At 58.8% G+C, this 19,813-nt stretch overlaps 1 protein-coding gene across 1 annotated transcript; it reads right to left on the bottom strand.

Annotated features, from left to right (window-relative positions):
* Positions 1–2,327: 2,327 nt before the first annotated feature.
* Positions 2,328–14,577, bottom strand: C26H6orf132 (chromosome 26 C6orf132 homolog). Its single transcript, XM_030965805.1, is given in 6 exon segments — positions 2,328–3,305; positions 3,700–5,500; positions 5,503–6,660; positions 6,983–7,058; positions 10,737–10,852; positions 14,380–14,577. Coding segments are annotated over 6 exon segments (3,405 nt in total). The 5' UTR covers positions 14,531–14,577; the 3' UTR covers positions 2,328–3,202.
* Between the last annotated feature and the right edge of the window lie 5,236 nt (positions 14,578–19,813).

The raw sequence follows: 19,813 nt of genomic DNA, 5'->3' as shown, positions 1-19,813 counted from the left end.
CCATCTAAGCAACATTAAAAAAAGTCAGACCACACATGTAATAAAACATCCAGAAATGTTTAATGCAAGAAGGTTGGTGTTCAATGGCACTCATAAATAAGAGACTTTGTTCAATACTTTACAGCTAAAGCTCTGTTACACTCCCCTAGCAGGAACTTGTGAGGAAGAGGCAGCTGCAGGGGATAATTTCAGTTGTATCACGACTTGAATTACCACACTGCATCAGAGAGGGTGAAGTGAGAATAATTCCACACTCAGGCTTCAGGATTGCTCTCAGCACTGGGCTGAGGCAGGGTGCTTTGCTCCATTAATACCCCTTAGTTTTGTTTCCTCTTTCTCTATTGCTAAATTTCTGCAGTGAAAGAGCTGGGAGGAGCAGGACCAGGAATGCAAGGACAGTTTGTTTATCCAGAGTTACCTGTCCCAGGCAGGGGAGCTCGTCCCCACCCCTGCAGTCCTCTCTCCTGAGAGATCTAACTGTCCCCAAGTGCTTTGGCTGCCAACAGCTCTGACAGTGCTTCCTTTGTCACAATGGCCCCAGAATCAATGGTGAGCTGTTCCTGAAATACCAGAATTTGCTGAATGCATTCAAAAGAAGCAGGGATAGTCCAAAGTGAAGAATAGAAGAGTCCCACTGCTGAGAACCTGCATGCTAACCAGTCCTACAACTGGGAGCAGAGTCCAACGTGATTCAGTGACTGCTCAGTCCCCTGGGCAGTCCCTGAATGCTGTTCTTGAATGAAGAGTGGCTATTTCATAAAGCTGACTTCCGCTATCACACTTCTAATACTAAATTAAAGCAATTATGTCTGCTAGAAATGAGACACTCCATGGTGTCTAAGACCATATTTCACCTACATGTGAATTGTGTGTCTGGGTGAAGTAGTAAATGTGATATTTAAAGCAGATACCAACATTGGAGTGTCACATTTTTCTCTAAAAAGAAAAAAAAAACTTCAGGAGATTACAATTTGGAAGAATTCTTGAGGTGGAACACTGCACACATACCCCCCCCCCCTCCCCTCCCCACTCCTGGGCAAAGTCAGTATTAAAAGCTGAAATTACCCACCCAGCCTTAAAATTGTTTCTGAGAGCTCGTTTGCAAATATAGCTTATTATTTTGAAAAAAAAGTATCAGTAAGAAAAAACCATTAAGCTGCAACATTATCAAAGACACTTCTTTGTTTGCTTTCAAGTTAAACTGGTGAAACGTCATCCAATACCAAAACATGACCCTGAAGCCCCTCAAGGAGGAGCACGGATTTACTTCGACAGATGAATAAGAATGCTCAAGATGCTCCTTGCGTGGAGAAAATTCCATGTTTTGGGGCAGGTGGTATTCCACGTGACACTTGGCACATTTAAATGTCCTTATAGTTACTCCATAGTCACTTTTCTCCATAAATATTTTTTTAAAACCAACGCCCAGATATTAAAAGCCTTTTATTTCAATATTGGCTGGGGTGAGCAATGGAAATCTTCTAAGTCACTGTGACTTGGTGGCATAAAAATGCCCTTTGAATTAGCTATTAGACTGATTATTGTATTTGCATTTTCATTTTATTCACAGCAAAGTGAAGTTCAGAATACTTTAAAGCTGCTGCAATACCTGAAAGGGCTGTTAAATTATTAGGTAAAGCTGGAAATAACACAAAACACAGATTGTCAATGACATGACTCATATATCAAGATAACTTTTGAGAATTCCACAGAGAAGGAAAATTTATCCCTGATTTTGAGCTGCATTGTAAAGCAAGATCTGCTTGCAGGCCACATCCAGGTGTGTGCCAGGCAGGGTAAGCTGGAGTGGAACCAGTGGCATTTATAGCATTGAAAATAGAAAGTGCTTTCCATAAAAACAGACTCATGTCTCAAAGTGCTTTCAGTTTATCAGTGACAAGAAAAAATTCTCTACAAGTTTTTACAGCTATCTTACAGTGATTTTCAGCAGGTTTACCTAGGAGGAAGAGTCTCTGTTTCTAGTTTCAGGATGTTGGCTATTCACAACTCAGGTCAGCTGTGCTGTGACCCCATGGCTCACTCTGGAAGCTGGAACCCTCTTTAAGGCTTCTCAGAGCTCCCAGCCCTGCCCAGGCCCCAGCAGCTGCTCGGAGGCAGCAGAGGGGAGCAGGGGCAGGGCTGCACCTGGAACAGCACTGAGGGAAAACAGAGGGAGCCAGCTCCCTTTGGGTGCCCCTGCAGACACCCACCTGCACAAACAGTCACACTGAAATGGAGCTCCTCAGTCCCAGATCAGACACATGGAAGCCCAGATCAGTGGAACAGTTCATAAGGACACTTGTTACTAACTGAGGAAATGAGGACACTTTGTGGGGCACAGGGCTGTGAATGGCAAGGGAGTCCTCAGGGAGAGCACCAGCAGCACAGCACTGGGTGAGTCGCTGGCACCCACCAGCCCAAGGAAAAGGATTGCTCCGTGTCCTACACCTCCAAAGTGCTTCACAGCCTTCCAGGCAGGCCTCACAGCCTCCTTCCACGAGGAATAATTGCCAACAGAAACATTTACAGTGACCAAAAGGCACAGCAAAGCAGGGCCCCTGCTCCCAAAGCTGCTCCTGGAGAAGGGGCCAGAGCCCTGCTCGGCAGGACAGGCACTGACTGCTCAGAGCTGGGCTTAAGGCAGAACTGATTTGCTCCAAACTCTTAAGGACAGCAAGGGTCAGGACCAAGGCATCCTAAACTCTCCTCCTATCCCACTGGCCCTACATTCTTATTTCAATCCCTGACATCTAGCTACACACTGCTTTGCTTCCATTGTGCACATCTCAGTTTGTTTCTCCCTGCTCCCAAACATGCTGGAGTTAAACCAATTAAAAACCAAACTGAAATCAACCTTCCCAGTGGTGATGCACTCTAAAGAGAGCTGAGGATGCTCTTTGGCTTTCCTAGACAGCCTCTCGGGCTGCAATTCTGAAAATAACCGGAGGGAGAACAGGAAAGAGGGAAACCACGATTGCTCACGTAACACGGCAGCAGCCTGCCCTCCGCAGTAACGACTCTCCATGGCAGTCTTTGAGAAAAGTCCAGTCTCGGGCTCATTCCCCATCAGCAGTTCCAAGCAAGTGCATTTCCAGGCTGGGTTGGGACCATCCCTGGCGCCCGTAGAGAAGGAAAGGACCAACCCAGGCACCTTTCTTGTCCCCTCCCAGCCAGCCACCAGTGGGGCAGCCCCAAGCTCGGCCTACCGGTGGCTCTGGTAGGCGTAGGAGATGGGCTGGCGGGTGCCAGGCCGGACAGTGAAGGTGTTGGAGGGTCCCCCATAGTGCGGAGTGCTGTGGGCAGGCCTGCAGGGAGAACAGAGGGACAGTCACCCAAAGCAAGCCCAGGTAAACCTCAGTGCTGGGTCAGCACCATGGGGATGCATTTCACTGCTTCGTGTCTCCCCTCAGTGAGCTGGGGAGGGACTTGGGCACGGGGTCACAGCTGGCACCAGGGAGCAGCCCTCGGAGCAGGAGCCAAGGGGCAGCGAGGTGGGATGGGGAGGGACACGGGCATGGTGGTCACAGCGGACACCAGGGAGGAGCCATGGACAGTCACTGCCCTCGGAGCGGGGCAGCAGCAGGAGCCAAGGGGCAGCGACTCCCCTGGAGCCCCAGTGCTGCTCTGGGGCCATTCCAAGGGACAGCGAGGGCAGGGAGGCTGGGCTCAGGGGGGCACATGGGCTCAGGGGGCACGTACCTGCTGGCTGTCAGCACGCTGGCGGGCGAGAAGTCCCCGTTCTGCCCCTTGTACTTGGCCTCAGCCCCGGTGCCGCCGTAGACCATGGCTTTCCCTGCAGCGTCCGCCGACGCCCGCCTGCCCTGGGCGCTCGAGGGGCCGTTCCTGTGGCCGGGGCCCGGGCGGCGAGCCCCCTCCCCGGGCGTGGAGCTGAACCCCCCGGGGCCATAGGAGGAGAGCGTGGAGGACAGGGTGCCCGAGGCCCGGGGGGCTGCGGCCGCCCGGGGGTAGGAGCTGTCGGGCTCCGACATGTACAGGCGCTTCTTGATCAGCGGCCGTGGGTTGGGGCCGTGGCTGGGGAAGCTCGAGGAGCTGCTGTGATCCGGGTACTGTGGTGTGAGGTCTCCGTTCCTCCAGCTCTTCTCCAAGGGTGGCAGAGCCGCTGGCTCCTGGTTGTTGCCCCCGTAGCTGCGGCTGTAGCCAGCCCACCTGAAATAGCGCGGCTCTCCCGAGCCCCGGCTGCTGTCAGGGACACTGGGGCACTTGCGGTTCTCCTCTCGGCTCGGGAGCAGAGCCTCGTTGGCCTCGTTGCTGAATTCGGGGGGCGGCGGGATAATGCCAAAGTCCAGCGCCGTGTCCCCGTTCTCCTCCTCGCCGGGCGCTCCGTGCTGGGCCGGGCCGGGCTGGCCGGGCTGCCCCGAGTCCAGCAGGCCCCGGAGCAGGCTGGAGGCGGCCGCTCGCCGGGGCCCGGGGGGCTGCGCCTCCCGCACGGCCCGGCCCTGCTCCGAGGAGCTGGAGAAGGAGGGGGGCTTGCTCCAGCCAGACCCCGCTGGGCTGGCCGCAGACGGCCGAGGCACCACGGTGAAGGAGAAGGGCTTGGACTCGTGGCGGAAGAAGCTGGTGGAGGAGGTGGTGTCTGACGAGGCACTGCCGAGTCTCAGGGCCGGCTTCACCCTGTGCGAGGCTGCCCCGTCCCCGGGCTGGCGGCCCCGCTGGGCGCGCTGCCGGGCCGCCAGCAGCAGGGCCATGGGCGAGCCCCGCTCCACGCGCTCCCCCGTCACCGGGTGGATCAGCACCTCCTCCTGCCCCGCTCCCGAGGGGCCCGGGGGCATCAGCACCTCCTCCTGCCCCGCTCCCGAGGGGCCCGGGGGCATCAGCACCTCCTCCTGCCCCGCTCCCGAGGGGCCCGGGGGCATCAGCACCTCCTCCTGCCCCGCTCCCGAGGGGCCCGGGGGGCTCCTGCCCGAGCTCCCGGGGCAGGGAGGCTCAGCAGAGCCCAGGGCATGGGGCGGCTGGGCCGAGCTGGCCCCAGCCCGGTGCACTTTGTACTGGAAGACAGCGGAGCTGGGCTGTGGTGCTGGGCTCTGTGCAGGGGACACAGGGGCTGGGGGCGGGCTGGGAGCTGGGGGCTCCTCTGCCGGTCCCTGGGGTGGCTCTGGGGGACTCACGCTGCTGCTGAGGGACCCAGGAGCAGGGCTCACGTCCTCTGTGACCTTGCCAGCAGCAGGAGCAGGATGGTCCTCGTGGGCTGTCTCATCCTTCTCCACAGCAGCCGCCGGGGCTGGGAGCGGGCTGGGGACCGGCTTTGGCCCCACGGAGTCCCTCGTGTCAGGGGGGCTCTTCCTTACATCAGGGGGGCTCTTCCTCACCTGTGGGGTGCTGATGCCATTCTCCACAGCCTGCTTCTGGCTGCTGAGCCCTGGGACAGGTTTCCCCTCTTTCTTCAGGGACAGCACAGCCTCCAGCTCGTTCCTGATCGTCATCACACTGCGGGGCTGTGTGTCAGGGCTGCCCTCCGGGGCGGTGACTGCAGTGCTGGGGAGCCCCCACTGGTGCTGGGGGGGCTGCTGGGTGCCTCTTTCTTCTCACTGTCCCCTCCCTTGGATAACCCTGTGTCCTTCCTGGTGATCTGGGGCTCACTGAGCCCTGGCTCACGGCTGCCAGCACGGCTGTGACCGCTGTCCATGGGCTGGGGAGCTCCTGGCCTCTCCAGCGGCCTCTCCTCGCGGCGTGGGGAGCGCAGCAGCGCTGAGAGCTCGTCCCGCAGCTTGTTCAGGTTGCTGGCGTCCTTCCAGTCATCCTCGCAGCTCGGGTAGTCCGGAGGAGGCAGATCCAGGTCGTTGGCAGTGAGAGGTTCAGATTTTGGAGGGGAGTCTCTCCCGGCTGTTTTCAGCTGGGGAATCCTCTCCCCCTCGGAGCCTGGCAGAGGGGACCAGCGCCCGGTGGGATTCACGCCTTGGCTGAGCCCTGTGCCCGGCTTGGGGCTCAGTGGAGGGGGCACAGCCGCCTTCCCTAGGCCCTGTCTGAGCCCGGAGCTCCTCTGCTCGGCCTCTCCCGGCCGTGCCTTGCTGGCAGCTCTGATGGTGAAGCAGGGTGGCAGGGGCGGCCGGGCGTGAGGCTGCCTTGGCACGGGCTCCTGCCGGCCCTCCTGCACCGGGATGGACGAGGACCGCGCCGGGGCCGGCGGCGGCACCTTGAACGACCTGGGGAAGGTCAGGTGGGGCTCGGCCTTGGGCTGCAGCAGGCTCTCCTTGGGGCTGGGGGCTGCAGGCACCCCGGGCTCGGCGGCGCAGAGCGGCCCCTCAGTGTCCCCCTGCCTTGAGTTCAGCACGGTCTCGGATTTCCACTTGGACAGGCCGGGGCCGAAGGGGTCCCGGGCGCCCGGCGGGGCCGGCGGGATGAAGTCAGGAGGAGCTGGGGTGCTGGGCGAGGACAGGGCAGAGGCGGGTGGCGGCGGCGCTGCCATGGCGGGAGGCGGTGGCACCGGCTCGGGTGGCACTGGCGGCGGCGGGGGCAGCATCTCGGGGGGTGGAGGGACCGGCGAGGCCACGGGGGGTGACACGGGCGCGGGAGGGGGCGGCGGGGGCACCGATGGCGGCGGGGGGATGTCTTCATCCAGGTCGTGCCCATCGAGGGCCTGCGGGCGCAGGTCCCCCACGGAGCTGTACATGCGAATATTGCCATTGAGCTGGGAGCCAGAGCCTGCGGGAGCAGAGAGCACAGCCGTGTGAGCACCTCCCCATCACTGCTGAGCCAGGCCTGTGCCAGGGGCCTGCCCAGCCAGCCAGCCCCTTGCCAGGCTGGTCTAAAACTTCCTGAACTCAACAGCCACTCTGCCTCGCTCCTGAGGAATTAATTAATTTTCAATGACCTCAAAAAATAATTAATAGCAGACTCTATTTTAGCATGAAAATATATGAGCAGGCTGTCTGCTCCAGAGCTGGGTACACACACACTTCCTGCCCTGAGGGCTCGGTGAGCAGCACTCTGTGCTGGCCAGGACTCCACAGAGAACATCCCTTACCAAGAGCTGCCTTTTCCACAAAGTCTTCTGGCACCGACGGCGTTGGCACAGCCACCCCGTGGGATTCCTGGGCGTTCTGCAGGAGTTGAGAAAACAGAGCTGTCAGTCTTACAGCCAGGGATCAGAGCAAAGGGCTGACAAGCAGCTGGTAATTTGTCCACAGGAGCCCTGATGGGATCCAGGGCAGTGTCTGTGATACGGAGGTCCCTGTGGAAGCTGCTGTTGACAGGCTTTGAGGGGATGAGTGAACTCATCAAGGCTACAGAGGCCACGAGGGCTGGAGAGGAATTCAGCTACTTCACATCTCCCTCAAGGAATTCAGCTATTTCACATCCCCCTGGAGGAATTCAGCTATTTCACATCCCCCTCGGGGCTGCCCAGCTGCCAGCAGCAGCATCAGCCCCACACCATCGATGTACCAGCCACTGAGCAGCTCCCCTGCGTTCAGTGGGTACTTTGATGGGCATTTCTCTGCAGCAAGCACCGACACAGTCACAGACAGACCTCCAGCTTTTGTGAAACTGGCACCAGCATATCTGAGCGCTCTGGGGAAAGCTGCTCCTTGTGTGGTTTGTGTTGTGCTCAGTTACTCCCTTCACGCTCATGCTGAGAGCTCAGCAGTGCCTGTAGCTGGTACAGGACCAGCAATTTGGCAGCCTACACACCCGGGAGGGCGCCTGCAGCGAGGGCACTGCTGTAACTGGTAATTGCAGCCACCCAGGTGAGCCACTGGGGCAGGTGACTCACCTGGAGCCTGACAGCTCTGCCAGCAGCAAAGCCTCTCCTGTCCCTGACTCACGGCTGGGGTGGCTCCGAGGGGCTGGGGTGGCTCCGGGACACACCTGGGCACCCGGGACACACCTGGGCACCCGTGTGCAGGGCACAGCTGGGGTGAGCCGGGCACAGCTGGGTGAGCAGCACGGCCGGGGGTCTCACACCGGGCCTGGGGCCATCTCGGGACAAGGCAATGTCAGAGAGACACAAAGCTCGATGGGACACACCGTCCCATTCGCAGGCCCCACATCCATTCCTGCTCACCCCAGGCAGCTGTTTGCGCTGCTAACAGCCCTTGACAAAGGAAATGTTATCCTGCCATCAGCCTGCGCCTCTCCCCGAGCCATTTCCTGCACACAAAAGCCTGGATAATGATTGAGCCCCTGCCCTTTGCCTTTCTCTGCCGTTATCACCGTTTTTACATCAGATTGCCGTGGGATTCCAAAGTCTCCTGGATCAAAGGTCAGTTGGATTTGTCCATCCAGCCCCATCCAGGCTCATCACAGCTACATTGCCCTGCCCGGGGAGATCAGGAGCTGCTGGGGCAGAGCTGATAAAACAGCAGCACCTGGGCTCCTGTGGAAGAGCCCTGGAATGCCCCAGCTCTGGCCAAAATAATGGGAAAATGCACATATTTCACTTGCTACGTGCAGATGACCAAATATCCCCTATAAGCACAAGGGACTGAGCCAGGAGTGAGGGAATTCCTGTCCCTGGGATTGCACAAAGGACCAGACACCTCCGGGCTGATGGAGAAGCCAAGGGCTGCAAAGGCACGAGGGCAGATCCTGAACTTCATCTGAGAGCCAGAGGGAAGACAAAGGCCAAGAGAGGCACTACAAGAGCTGAGAGTTAAACTGTCCAGAGCAGTGAGATACCAAAATCACAAACCAGCAGTCCCCATTTGCAATGGAAATGCATTGCTGCAGGTTTGCAGAGCACCCCGAGGGGAGCTGCTGGTTTGCAGGGAAACAAAAGTGTCTGAGCTCTGCATCACCTGCTTGGAGGAGAGCAGAGGGACTGGCGGTCAGAACAGAGCCCTGCGGAGCTGGAGGACACAGCCTGCACTCCATAGAGGAGCAGAACTCTTGGACGTGTCATTTCAAACTGGGCAAGCCTGTTCCTCACCAAAACCTTCTGTGGCAGCGGCTAATGCTCAGCATCTCTCCAAAACCACCCATCCCCACGTCATGAGCTGGCTTCTGAGGCGGAAAGCATCCCCAGCACGCTGCCAGTCTGCAGAGATGGCTGGGAAGATTGTTCCCGCGGCTTGCTCGGGGTGTGGCCAGCCCAGAAAAGCTCCAGCTGATTCAGGGCAGGCTCTGGGTGCTGTGCCAGGAACCTGCATTTCCAGTTTGTGGTACCTGAATCAGATTGGTGCCTGCTGAGGATCCCGTGGGGGGAAGCTTTCACTGCAACCACCAGGAATCACTTTTCACCCCTGGAACAGAGTCAGCCATCCCAGTGAAGGGAGCCTGCCCGTCCCCGTGGTCCCCAGCTCTCGGGAGCCCACCCATTCAACGACCAAGGTTTGAGGCTGCCCCTTACAAAAGCCACCCAAAATACATCTGCTGAGCACCCTGGGGTCTCAGAGACACCAAGAATTTCTCTGAGTATAGGAGCTGCCCCCAAACTCCCTGTTTCTGAGCTGGGGCAGGGTGGAGCTTGCTGCAGGAGTTCATTCCCTGGGATTCCTGCAGCGCTGGGGGAGCAGGGGGGACCCCCCTCGTGCAGTCCCTGCTGGATTCGGGGGGACAGCAGGGCTGGGGCAGGGAGCTGCTCCTGTGGGAAGAGCTGCCAGGTGCAGAGGCTCAGGAGCTGCAGGGCAGGGCGGGAGCATCCTCCTGACTCACCCGGAGCTGCTCCGTGGGTGGGTGGGGGGAAAGGGTTAAGGCAGGAGCTGCAGAACAGCCCCGTGCAGGTGTGTACCTGCGGCAGGTATGTGCGAGGCAGCAGCAGAGCCTGTGCCAGATCAAATCATGATCAAACCTCACCAAAAGCGTGCAAACCTCCAACACACACCGGGCCTCCAAAACGCTGCCTTTTCCTGCAATTCCTCCAGTCAGAGCTGCTACTGGGAGGAGCAGCCCAGGTTTGTGAGGGACCCTCAGAAGGGAAAGAGAGCCCCGGGGCCAGCTGTGCCTGTGTGGGCAGCACCAGGGCTCGGGTGACAGCCCTGAGGATTGTCCCGGGGGCATTCCTGCTGTTAACCCCTCTACCACTCACTCTTCCATTAGCAGAGGTCTCCCCCTGGTCAAGACCAAAGGATTGAAGCATTTTACTGACCTGCAGGTATCACTTCAATTTAACTACTGCCACCTCCAGAGCCCCTCTGAGCACCCTGCTCTAGTGCCAGGGGTAGGACAGGAGCAGCTTTAAGGTCCCATCCAACCAGACCCTGGGAGTCTGTGAATGCTGTTCCCCTCTGTGCTCCTCAGGGGATGAGAGCTCTGGGAAGTGCTCATGGGCTCCTCAAAGCCAGCCTGAATCCTGGGCTTACAGCCACCCCCAGGCCCTCTGCTCTGGCTGCTTTGGCCCCGCTGCTGCTGCTGCAGCCCTGGTGGCTCTGCAGGGAATGGTTTTTCATACAGAGATTGAAAGGAATCACCCCTGCCCACCACAGCATCCCTCATCCTGTGCTCAGCAGGACTGGGCGCAGCACTGCTGCCTCCAGCCACACACACTCCTGATCTGGGACAGATCCTGCCAGCACCGGGGAGATGAACTGCGCTGCAAGCCTGATCCACCATCCCCGTGCTCAGCAATTAGCTTTTAATTGAAAAAGCAATCTGACAGTGCTCACACCTCTCCCACAGAGCCTCCTCCATGCCCCAGAGCAGCCTGAGCTCAGATCACCCCCAGTCCCTTGTAGCCAGCCTCATTTCAGAGGGGCTCGGCTTTCATTTCTGCTCCCCTTGGCTGAGAGCAGCAGCTCTGGGTCTGGGCACAGCTCCAGCCCAGCAGTGGCTGGGGCACTCACCAGGGGCAGGAAGGTGAGCAGGGGCCGGACCCTCGGGCGCGGTTTGAGCGTGGCTGTGCCCGAGTCTGTCACCGTCCCGAAGCGATTGTCGCCGTAATAGACCTCGATCACATCACCTGGGGGGAGAGCAGAGCGTGAGCAGCAGCACTGAGCTGGGCACTGCTGACAACAGCACAGACACCCCGAGTTCACAGAGAGCTGGGCAGAATTCGCTGCAGCACCCCCAGGGGTGGGCAGAGCCCATCAGACCCTGAGGAAAAGCTGGGTGTCCTGGAGGTGAGAGGGAGACAGGAGAGGGAGGTCCCTGTGTGCAGGACAGGCACTCACAGCCCTGTCACGCTCCTGCAGAGCACAGAGAGCCTTCCCTGAGCTCTGCAGGATGAACTGGAGCGGCTCAGAAGGAGCAGGAGGCAGTCCTGGCTGCTCTGAGCAGCAGCAGAGCTGGCCAGGAGCAGGGACAGCTGCTGCCCTGCCGAGCGCTCTGTGGGCACAGCACTGCCATCCCAGCCAGGGGGATGCCAGGTGCCTCACCCCGCTCCAGCCTGCTCTAGGGGATGCCCACAGACGCTGCCCTGCGTGGGGAAACAGCAGGGCAGGAAGTCACAGGGCCCTGCTGTGACAAGCAGGAGAAGCCGTCAGGAATTCCTGGTTCCCAGCCCTGTGCTTTCACCTTGAGCCACACCTCTTGGGCTGGTTTATTTCTGACAGTGAATAAAGCTCATAAAATTAATTTAATTACGTTCTTTGTGTCTGATTAGCAGCATGAATTAACAAGCAGAAATAGTGAAGCATGTAAACCCCACCTTGGCTGGAAGGAGATACACAAATAACTCGTAGCCAAGGAGACAGACATTAAAGAAATTCTGAGTTTGAGGAAGGAGGGGGAAACAACAAAATGACTCTGATTGAAGGGAAAGCTGCAGGAGTGCTCTGAAGCACAGACTCTGATAGTGAGGAAGGGAGAGGGGAAGGAAGATGGGAAGAAATCAGGAGGAAGCTCCCAGGGACACAGCTTTACACCAAGGCTAGGAAGAAGAGGCGAGCAAAAGCTCTGTGTGCGTCCCACAGAAGGAAAACACTTGCATGAACACCTGGAATGGAGAACCTGACCACACCAGGGGCTGGGCATGAGGCAGCACAGCCTCTGCCCAGGGACTGGAGGCAGATCAATTCCACACAACCTTCAAACACACCACAGAGGCCAGGAGCACGCCAGCTTCTCCCTTCTCCCACTCGGCACCCCCAGGTTACCCTGGAACACCCCCAGGAGCATCTGCCCTGCTGCCACTGCCCCTCCAGGCAATCTCAGCCTCCCCTCCCTCACACCAGACTTCTCTCACTACAAGTGATTCTTTACACAAAGCACATTTTCTCCGGCTTTCAAACCACCACCCAGCTGTGCTTCAGCCAGCTTGGCCTACCCTGCCTGGGAGGGGCCCAGAAGGGCCCAGGAGGAGCTGCTGCAGTCCCAGGGAGGACAGAGGTGCCAGCAAATTACCTGGAAGTGCTCGAGGCCAGGTTGGATGGGGCTTGGAGCAGCCTGACCTAGGGGAAGGCGTCCCTGCCCATGACAGGGAGTGGAATGAGATGAGTTTTAAGGCCCCTTTCCACCCAATCACTCTGTGATTCTGTGATGATTAACTCTGTGGGTGACCCCACGTTCAGTGAGTAAGGAGCAGGATTAAGGCCAAGGCAACAGGAGAGTTTGGACTCAGACAGCCTGAGCAGCAAAAGAGTAGTTCTGAGACTTGAAATGATGAGTTTTGTATTTAACAGTCACTAGGTAAACCCAGTGAGAAACTGGATTAAAGATCACAAGGACTTTGATCCTAGATTACTAAGCATCGCTACCCTGAATGCTTTAATTAAAGGAAAATGAAGTGCTTGTAGTTGTGTTTTCTTTGCTAGATAAACAGGACTTGCCTGCTGGGAGCCCATCACCAGCAAGCCCTGAGCTCTGCCAGCCTCCTTTCCTGGAAGGAGGGATCAGGAAATGCACCCTTGGAAGCTGTGGGAAGCAGCTGGCTCAAAGCACTGGCCTTGCTTCGGCCCCTTTCTGCCATTCAGCCTGTCCTGGAGACATTCGTGTTTGCTCAGCCATGGGAAATGAAACAAACAATTTGCCACGCATGTAATGGAACTTCTTCCTCCCCGGGGCTTGCATCACCTGGAGGAGGCGCAGCAGGTTTGAGCCGGGGTACCCACAGCTCCCAGCAGCAGGAGGCTGCAGTCACTATATTCAGGAATCTCTGAGTCAGGGACATGCAAACCTACACCCATTGCACATTGCCTAACTTGTGTTTACTTTGTATGAGAAACCAAGGTGGGGATCAGCAGGAGCAGGGGACTCCTCCAGGCACGGAGCCCTGCAGGAAATGGCCCAGAAACAGCGCCAGGGCTGGAGCTGCTGGGGCAGGACCAGGATGTGCTGTGTGCGGGTCTGGGTACAGCACAGCTGGCCCCTGGGCTGCTGTCCCCCTTGGGGCTGTCTCTTTGAGCTGCTGTACCCACTTTGGGGCTGCTGTACCCACTTTGGGGCTGCTGTCCCCCTCCCTGGGCTGTCCCTTTGGGCTCCTGCCCTCACTTTGAGCTGCTGTCCCCACTGTCCCCCTTTGGGCTGCTGTCCCCCCAGCCGTGGTGTCCCACTGCCACACTGCCACCGCGCCCTCACCGAGCCCCATTCCGGGCAGAAACGCCAGGAGGATGCTAAGGAAGGAGCGATTCACCAGCTGCTCCTCAGGCTCGGGTTTCAGGATTCCCGGCCCTTCCCCTGCGCTCCGACCCACACCTGAGCAGAAAGCTTTAGCACTGCCCCTGCAGAACCGCAGCCACGGAAATCAGGCTCCTAATAAGCAGACACAGCAACTTCTTTTCTTTTTTCTAATCCAAACCACATCAGAGAGAAGCTTGGATCCTCCTCAGATTTACAACAGTTAGAAATCAGCAATTTTCCTCCTAGGTTGCAGAGTTGCATGAAACTCCCAGTCACATTTTCATTTTATCTTGGTTTCAGCAGCTTGGCCTTTGGGGTGTAACCACCTCGCAGTTGCTTTCACAGACAATACTTCACCCTGCACAGCTCAGCAGGCAGCGCTTCCATTTTTTTTTATCTTGGGAGAGTTTGTTGGGCTCTTACAGCCACCAAACTTCATCCACAAACTGCTATCTTCTATCTACCTGACTCCATTACTATTAATTTGGCTCCCTCCTACGTGAGCCTCCAGGGCACCGTATTGCAATTAAAACCACAAAGAAACACAAATAAATCCCGAGGAATATGCAACCCTCAGCTCCGTCCTCGCTCGCAGCCCTGCGAGAAACAGGTTTATGAGTAAATAACTCCGACCTGGCAAGGCGCAGATCAAACATGGCGTGGGAAAGCGCGACGGGAAGCAATAAAGTGGATTTTCAGTCACTCATCAGCCTCTTTGAGCCGAGTTTAACCCGCCGGGAGCGGCAGCGAGCCAGCCGAGGTGCGGACCGCCCGCCCCGCTCGGGCACAGCCGCGGGACCGGCGCTGCCGCATCCCGGAGCCCCCGAGCGCCCCCGGAGCCCCCGAGCGCCCCCGGAGCCCCCGAGCCCACCTGACCCTTCTGCCCCCGGACCGTCCCTGCCGAGCCCCGCGGCCGCCGGGGACACTGACCGGTGCCACCCGCGCTGTCCGAGGTCACCTCCTGCGTGAAGATCCAGGGCGGGTTGGTGGCGAACAGGGACGCGGCGCTGGGGCTGGAGTGGCGCTTGCCGAAGAGGCGGCTGAAGGTGCCCTGCACCGAGTGCGGCTGGTGCTTCTTCATGCTGGCCGAGCCGAGCCGCGCCGAGCCGTGCCGGGCATCCCGCGGCACCGGGGGGACGGGGCCGAGAGCTCCGGAGGGGCGGGGACGGTCCCACCCACCCCCGGGCCCGCCCTCCGCCAGGTGCCTCTGCTCTGCCCCGTGTCCCTGCTCTGCCAGGTGCCCCTGCTCTGCTGGGTGCCAGGTGCCCCCGCTCCGAGAGCACCGGGCCGCGGGGAGCCGGGGTTCGGAGGGCACCGGGAGCCGGGGTTCGGAGGGCACCCGGAGCCGGGGTTCGGAGGGCACCGGAGCCGGGGTTCGGAGGGCACCGGGAGCCGGGGCTCCGGGAGCCGCTGCGGCCGGCGGGGACCGTCCCGGTGCGGCTGCTGGCCCCGAGCGGACACCCCGCACCCCCGTGCTGACCCCTCTGTCCGAGAGCTCGCTGGGCCCGATGCGGGGCCCAGGCACCCTGTGGGTGAGGAGCCTTGCCCCAGGCTCCGATTCCAAACCTCCCTCCCTCAGCCCGACCCCCCGAGGGCTCTGCCCTTCCTCTCCCTCCCGTGTTTCTCCGTCCCTGCCGAGCCCCGGCTCCCCTGGCAAGGCCAGAAACACCCGTGAGCCCGGCATGCTCCGAGCCTCGGGGTGCTTTGGGTGCACAACCTTGAAGGCGATGGGATTGACCCCAAACCATTTCTAGTTTGGGGTACAAAAGCAAATTTCTAGCACTGGTAGTGATTTTTGCGCCCTGCAAGTAAAAACTGAGAGTTAATGAGTAGCATTGGCTACTAATAAATGTAGGGAATTCTGGAGAACTTTAAACCCAAAATAGTTATCAAAACATTAACTGTGAAACACAGCTTCCTACTTCAGGTTAAGATCTTACACCTCTTTCTACCAAGTTTTGAAAGTCAAAACAGTATAGATTGATTTTTTTCAGTGATAAATATCACTTACTCAATCACTTTAAAATGATGCTTTTCTTGTGAAAAGCATCTTCCTTTTTACTTTAAAGAACAAATTAAAGCAACACATTAAATCCCCTGTGATCAATGAAAAATGAGCACTGTTATGATATTCCAAAAGATAAGTCTAATCGTGGCACAGATCCGAGGCAGCACTTAAATAAAGTGAATCATGAATGGAAAACGGGGAAGGACAAGGAGAATTACAATGTTAAAATTCAATTCCGTGGCTGCGCTAGAGGAGCTCTGACACTTTAAGGGATGTTCGGGGGATTTCAGCGGCGCTGCTCGGGTTCCTCTGCCCGGCTGGGGCCGCTCCCGCAGGGGCGGCTCGGAGCCCTGCCGAGCCCTGCAATTAGTGCCGTGTCCTGACAGTTATCTTAAGTGCTGTTTGCGAGACGGAAACGCCGCTGCAGACAGACAGACACACGCACAGACAGACAGAGAGCCGCCCTGGCACTCGGCAGGGCTGTAGCGGGCTGGGGGGCAAGGGATTGTCCTGCCTGCGGGGAAGAGAGGGATGGGATGGGATGGGGTGGGATGGGATGGGATGGGATGGGATGGGGTGGGATGGGATGGGATGGGATGGGATGGGATGGGGTGGGATGGGATGGGATGGGATGGGATGGGATGGGATGGGATGGGATGGGATGGGAAGTGGGAAACAGCAGCCACTGCATTCCCAGAGGAGCAGCTTTCTTCTCCCCTGCATTCCCAGAGGGAGCCCAGGCCCATCTCAGCAGCCCCGGAGCTTCAGAAGAAAACTCCATCCTTGTCCAGGATCCCTGCTCCAGCAGAACCACAGCTGGCGCTGTGTGGAAATTCCCAGCTGGAAACTTCATTCAGAACCCCTCTGGTCACAATGCTACTGGAAACACGCTGGCTGTAAATTCTGGTGGTGTTCTGCTCTCAGGAGCTGCGAGCGGCACCGTGCGCCTTTGGGAGTGCAGAGCTGGGTACAATTTCCAGAGAGTACATGCAGCTGCACAGCCAGGTTCCTTGGACAGTGCATCAGGAATGTTTGCCTGTGGCTTTGACCAGTCAGAAAGCAGAGTGCTAACAGCTGGAGCTGACAAAACCATAAAAGTACACAAAGAAGATGATACTGCTGCTGAAGAAACCCATCCTGTCAGCTGGAAACCAGAAATTATCAAGAGAAAGCGATTTTAGTGCAGCAACATATTACTTCTGTAATTTTGTTTTGGCTTTCCTGAGAGCATTCAGTCACATTTTGTTCTGCCTAGAACAGCAGAGCAAGAAGCCAGCTAAGTCTTTGCTATTTCAACATACAATAAATTTTATTTCTCTTTAGGAAAAAAAAAAAAAAAGAAAGAAGGAACAGAGCTGCAGCGGCCAAGCCAATAAAATCCTGTGGAATGAGAGAGCCTGGGCTCGTGCACAAAGGTGTCCCACAAAATCTCATTACAGCGAGGAGACTTCAAAGGGGTGGGAGCAGCAGGGGTGACTCAGCCCCTGCCACTGCTGGGGTGCTGCTGGGCACTGGGGCTGGGGCTGCCACAGCCCCACATCCCCACATCCCCACATCCCCACATCCCCACAGCCCCACATCCCCACAGCCCCACATCCCCACAGCCCCACAGCCCCACATCCCCTCATCCCCTCATCCCCACAGCCCCACAGCCCCACATCCCCACAGCCCCACAGCCCCACAGCCCCACATCCCCACATCCCCACATCCCCACAGCCCCACATCCCCACATCCCCACATCCCCACAGCCCCACATCCCCACAGCCCCACAGCCCCACAGCCCCACATCCCCACATCCCCACATCCCCACATCCCCACAGCCCCACATCCCCACATCCCCACATCCCCACAGCCCCACATCCCCTCATCCCCACAGCTCCATCCCCACAGCCCCACAGCCCCACATCCCCACAGCCCCACATCCCCACAGCCCCACATCCCCACATCCCCTCATCCCCACATCCCCACAGCCCCACAGCCCCACATCCCCACATCCCCACAGCCCCACATCCCCACATCCCCACATCCCCTCATCCCCACATCCCCACAGCCCCACATCCCCACATCCCCTCATCCCCACAGCTCCATCCCCACAGCCCCACATCCCCTCATCCCCACAGCCCCACAGCCCCACATCCCCACATCCCCACAGCCCCACAGCTCCATCCCCACAGCCCCACATCCCCACATCCCCACATCCCCACATCCCCACATCCCCACAGCCCCCACAGCCCCACAGCCCCACATCCCCACATCCCCACATCCCCGCATCCCCCATCCCCCTCATCCCCACATCCCCTCATCCCCACAGCCCCACATCCCCACATCCCCACAGCCCCACAGCCCCACAGCCCCCACATCCCCACATCCCCACAGCCCCTCATCCCCACAGCCCCACAGCCCCACATCCCCACATCCCCTCATCCCCACAGCCCCACATCCCCACAGCCCCACAGCCCCACATCCCCTCATCCCCACAGCCCCACAGCCCCTCATCCCCACAGCCCCACAGCCCCACAGCCCCTCATCCCCACAGCCCCACAGCCCCTCATCCCCACATCCCCACAGCCCCACAGCCCCACATCCCCACAGCCCCACATCCCCTCATCCCCACAGCCCCATATCCCCACAGCCCCACAGCCCCCACATCCCCACAGCCCCACATCCCCTCATCCCCACAGCCCCATATCCCCACAGCCCCACAGCCCACAGCCCCACAGCCCCACAGCCCCACAGCCCCACAGCCCCACAGCCCCACATCCCAGCCCTGCCTCCCCCAGCCCTGTTCCTGCCTCGCCCTGGGTGGCAGGCAGAAAACATCACCCTCACTGCATGCAGGGATCCCGAGGTGAATTTATTATCCCACAGAACACAAGCTGCTGCACAGCCCTGCCAGGGCTCCTGTGCACATTCCCATCTGTGTGCTCCCGATCAAAGACGTTTGGTTTTCACCTTCCACCTCCCAGAGCTCCCCTCAGAGGGGTGGGAGAACTCAGGAGCAGCACGGGCAGCAGGCTGGGCACGGTGGCTCCTGTGAAGTGCCAACTGCAGAGCCACAGGAGAGGTGCCAGGTTGGGTGCCCGGGCTGTTTTTGAGGAAGGACAACTGTCACTCCCGCGTGGTTGAGGCCACACAGCAAAAGGACTGGTGGGCTGGGCACAGAGCTCAGGAAAGCACTTGGAAGATCTCCAGCAGATTTTATGGCACAGAAGGAGCCGTGCGAGCACTGCTGTGGTGTAACACCGCGCAGTGTGAGGCTGCCTTTGATCCCAGCGCGGGTAAACACCCCACAACAATCTGCTTTCGCATCAGGGGCAGGAGCTGCAGCCTCAGATGGGGATGGCTCCCGCTGCCCTCGCGGGTGTCACAGGGGTGCGAGCAGCGATGGCAGCACCTGGAGGAGGAAGGGGTGTGAGGAGAAGCCCTCGGGTGTGCCCTCAGAAGAGCAAACAGCCCCCAGGGACAGAGGAGCAGCTCGTGCCGGGGGGCAGGGCCCGTGCTGCAGCTGGGGTCCTGCAGAGCCCCGGCTGCCCCGGCAGCTCCCAGGGCTGCAAATCCTTCAATCCTGTCCCCATGTGCTCCTGTGCACCCCTGTGACATCCAGCAGCCCGTGACACCCCGGGGTCGCAGTGGCCCTGAGGTCACAATGGCCTGAGAGCCCCGAGAGCCGGGCCTGCAGCGCCGGCTCCAGCGCCTCCTTCCTGACAACGCCTCCCAGGTGGGTGTCCCAGCTCACAGCGGGGACACTGGCCCACGCCGTCCCCTTCCTGAGGGCTGCAGCTCCTTGTCTGAGGGTGACGAGGTCTCAGTGATGTCAGTGGGAGGCTTCATCCCATCCCTGCTCTGCAAATCCTGCTGCTGCCATGGGGGGCTGTGTCCCTGCGGTGCTGAGAGCTCAGAGCAAACACACCTGGTACTCTGCATGGCTCTGCATGGCTCTGCATGGCTCTGCATGGCTCTGGGATGGCTCTGGGCTCTGGGATGGCTCTGGGATGGCTTTGGGCTCTGGGATGGCTCTGGGATGGCTTTGGGTAGCTCTGGGCTCTGGGATGGCTCTGGATGTCTCCAGGGTGGGCAGCACTGGTGGCCAGGCTCTGGCAGCTGCCCAGGGAGCTCCTGCCCAGGGAGGTTTTCCTCTGAACCCTTCCTGTTCCCCAATTCCTGAGGCAGCCTTTCCCTGGGGCCCACCTGGGGGGTTTGCTGTGACGGCCAGCAGGCACTTTGGGAGGGATTAGGGATCTCTCTACGCAGGAAGGGTGCAATAGGATTAGTGGGACTCTCCATTCAGGCGCGGGGCCATAAATAGCACCTGGACCTTAAGCTGGTGCTTCCCCTCCAAGGCAGGGATCACCCGGC

This window comes from Camarhynchus parvulus, chromosome 26 (genome assembly GCF_901933205.1).
Source record: "Camarhynchus parvulus chromosome 26, STF_HiC, whole genome shotgun sequence".
Lineage (NCBI taxonomy): Eukaryota > Metazoa > Chordata > Aves > Passeriformes > Thraupidae > Camarhynchus > Camarhynchus parvulus.
The sequence above is the reverse complement of the archived record's forward strand: the minus strand, read 5'-3'. Positions and strand labels throughout refer to the sequence as shown.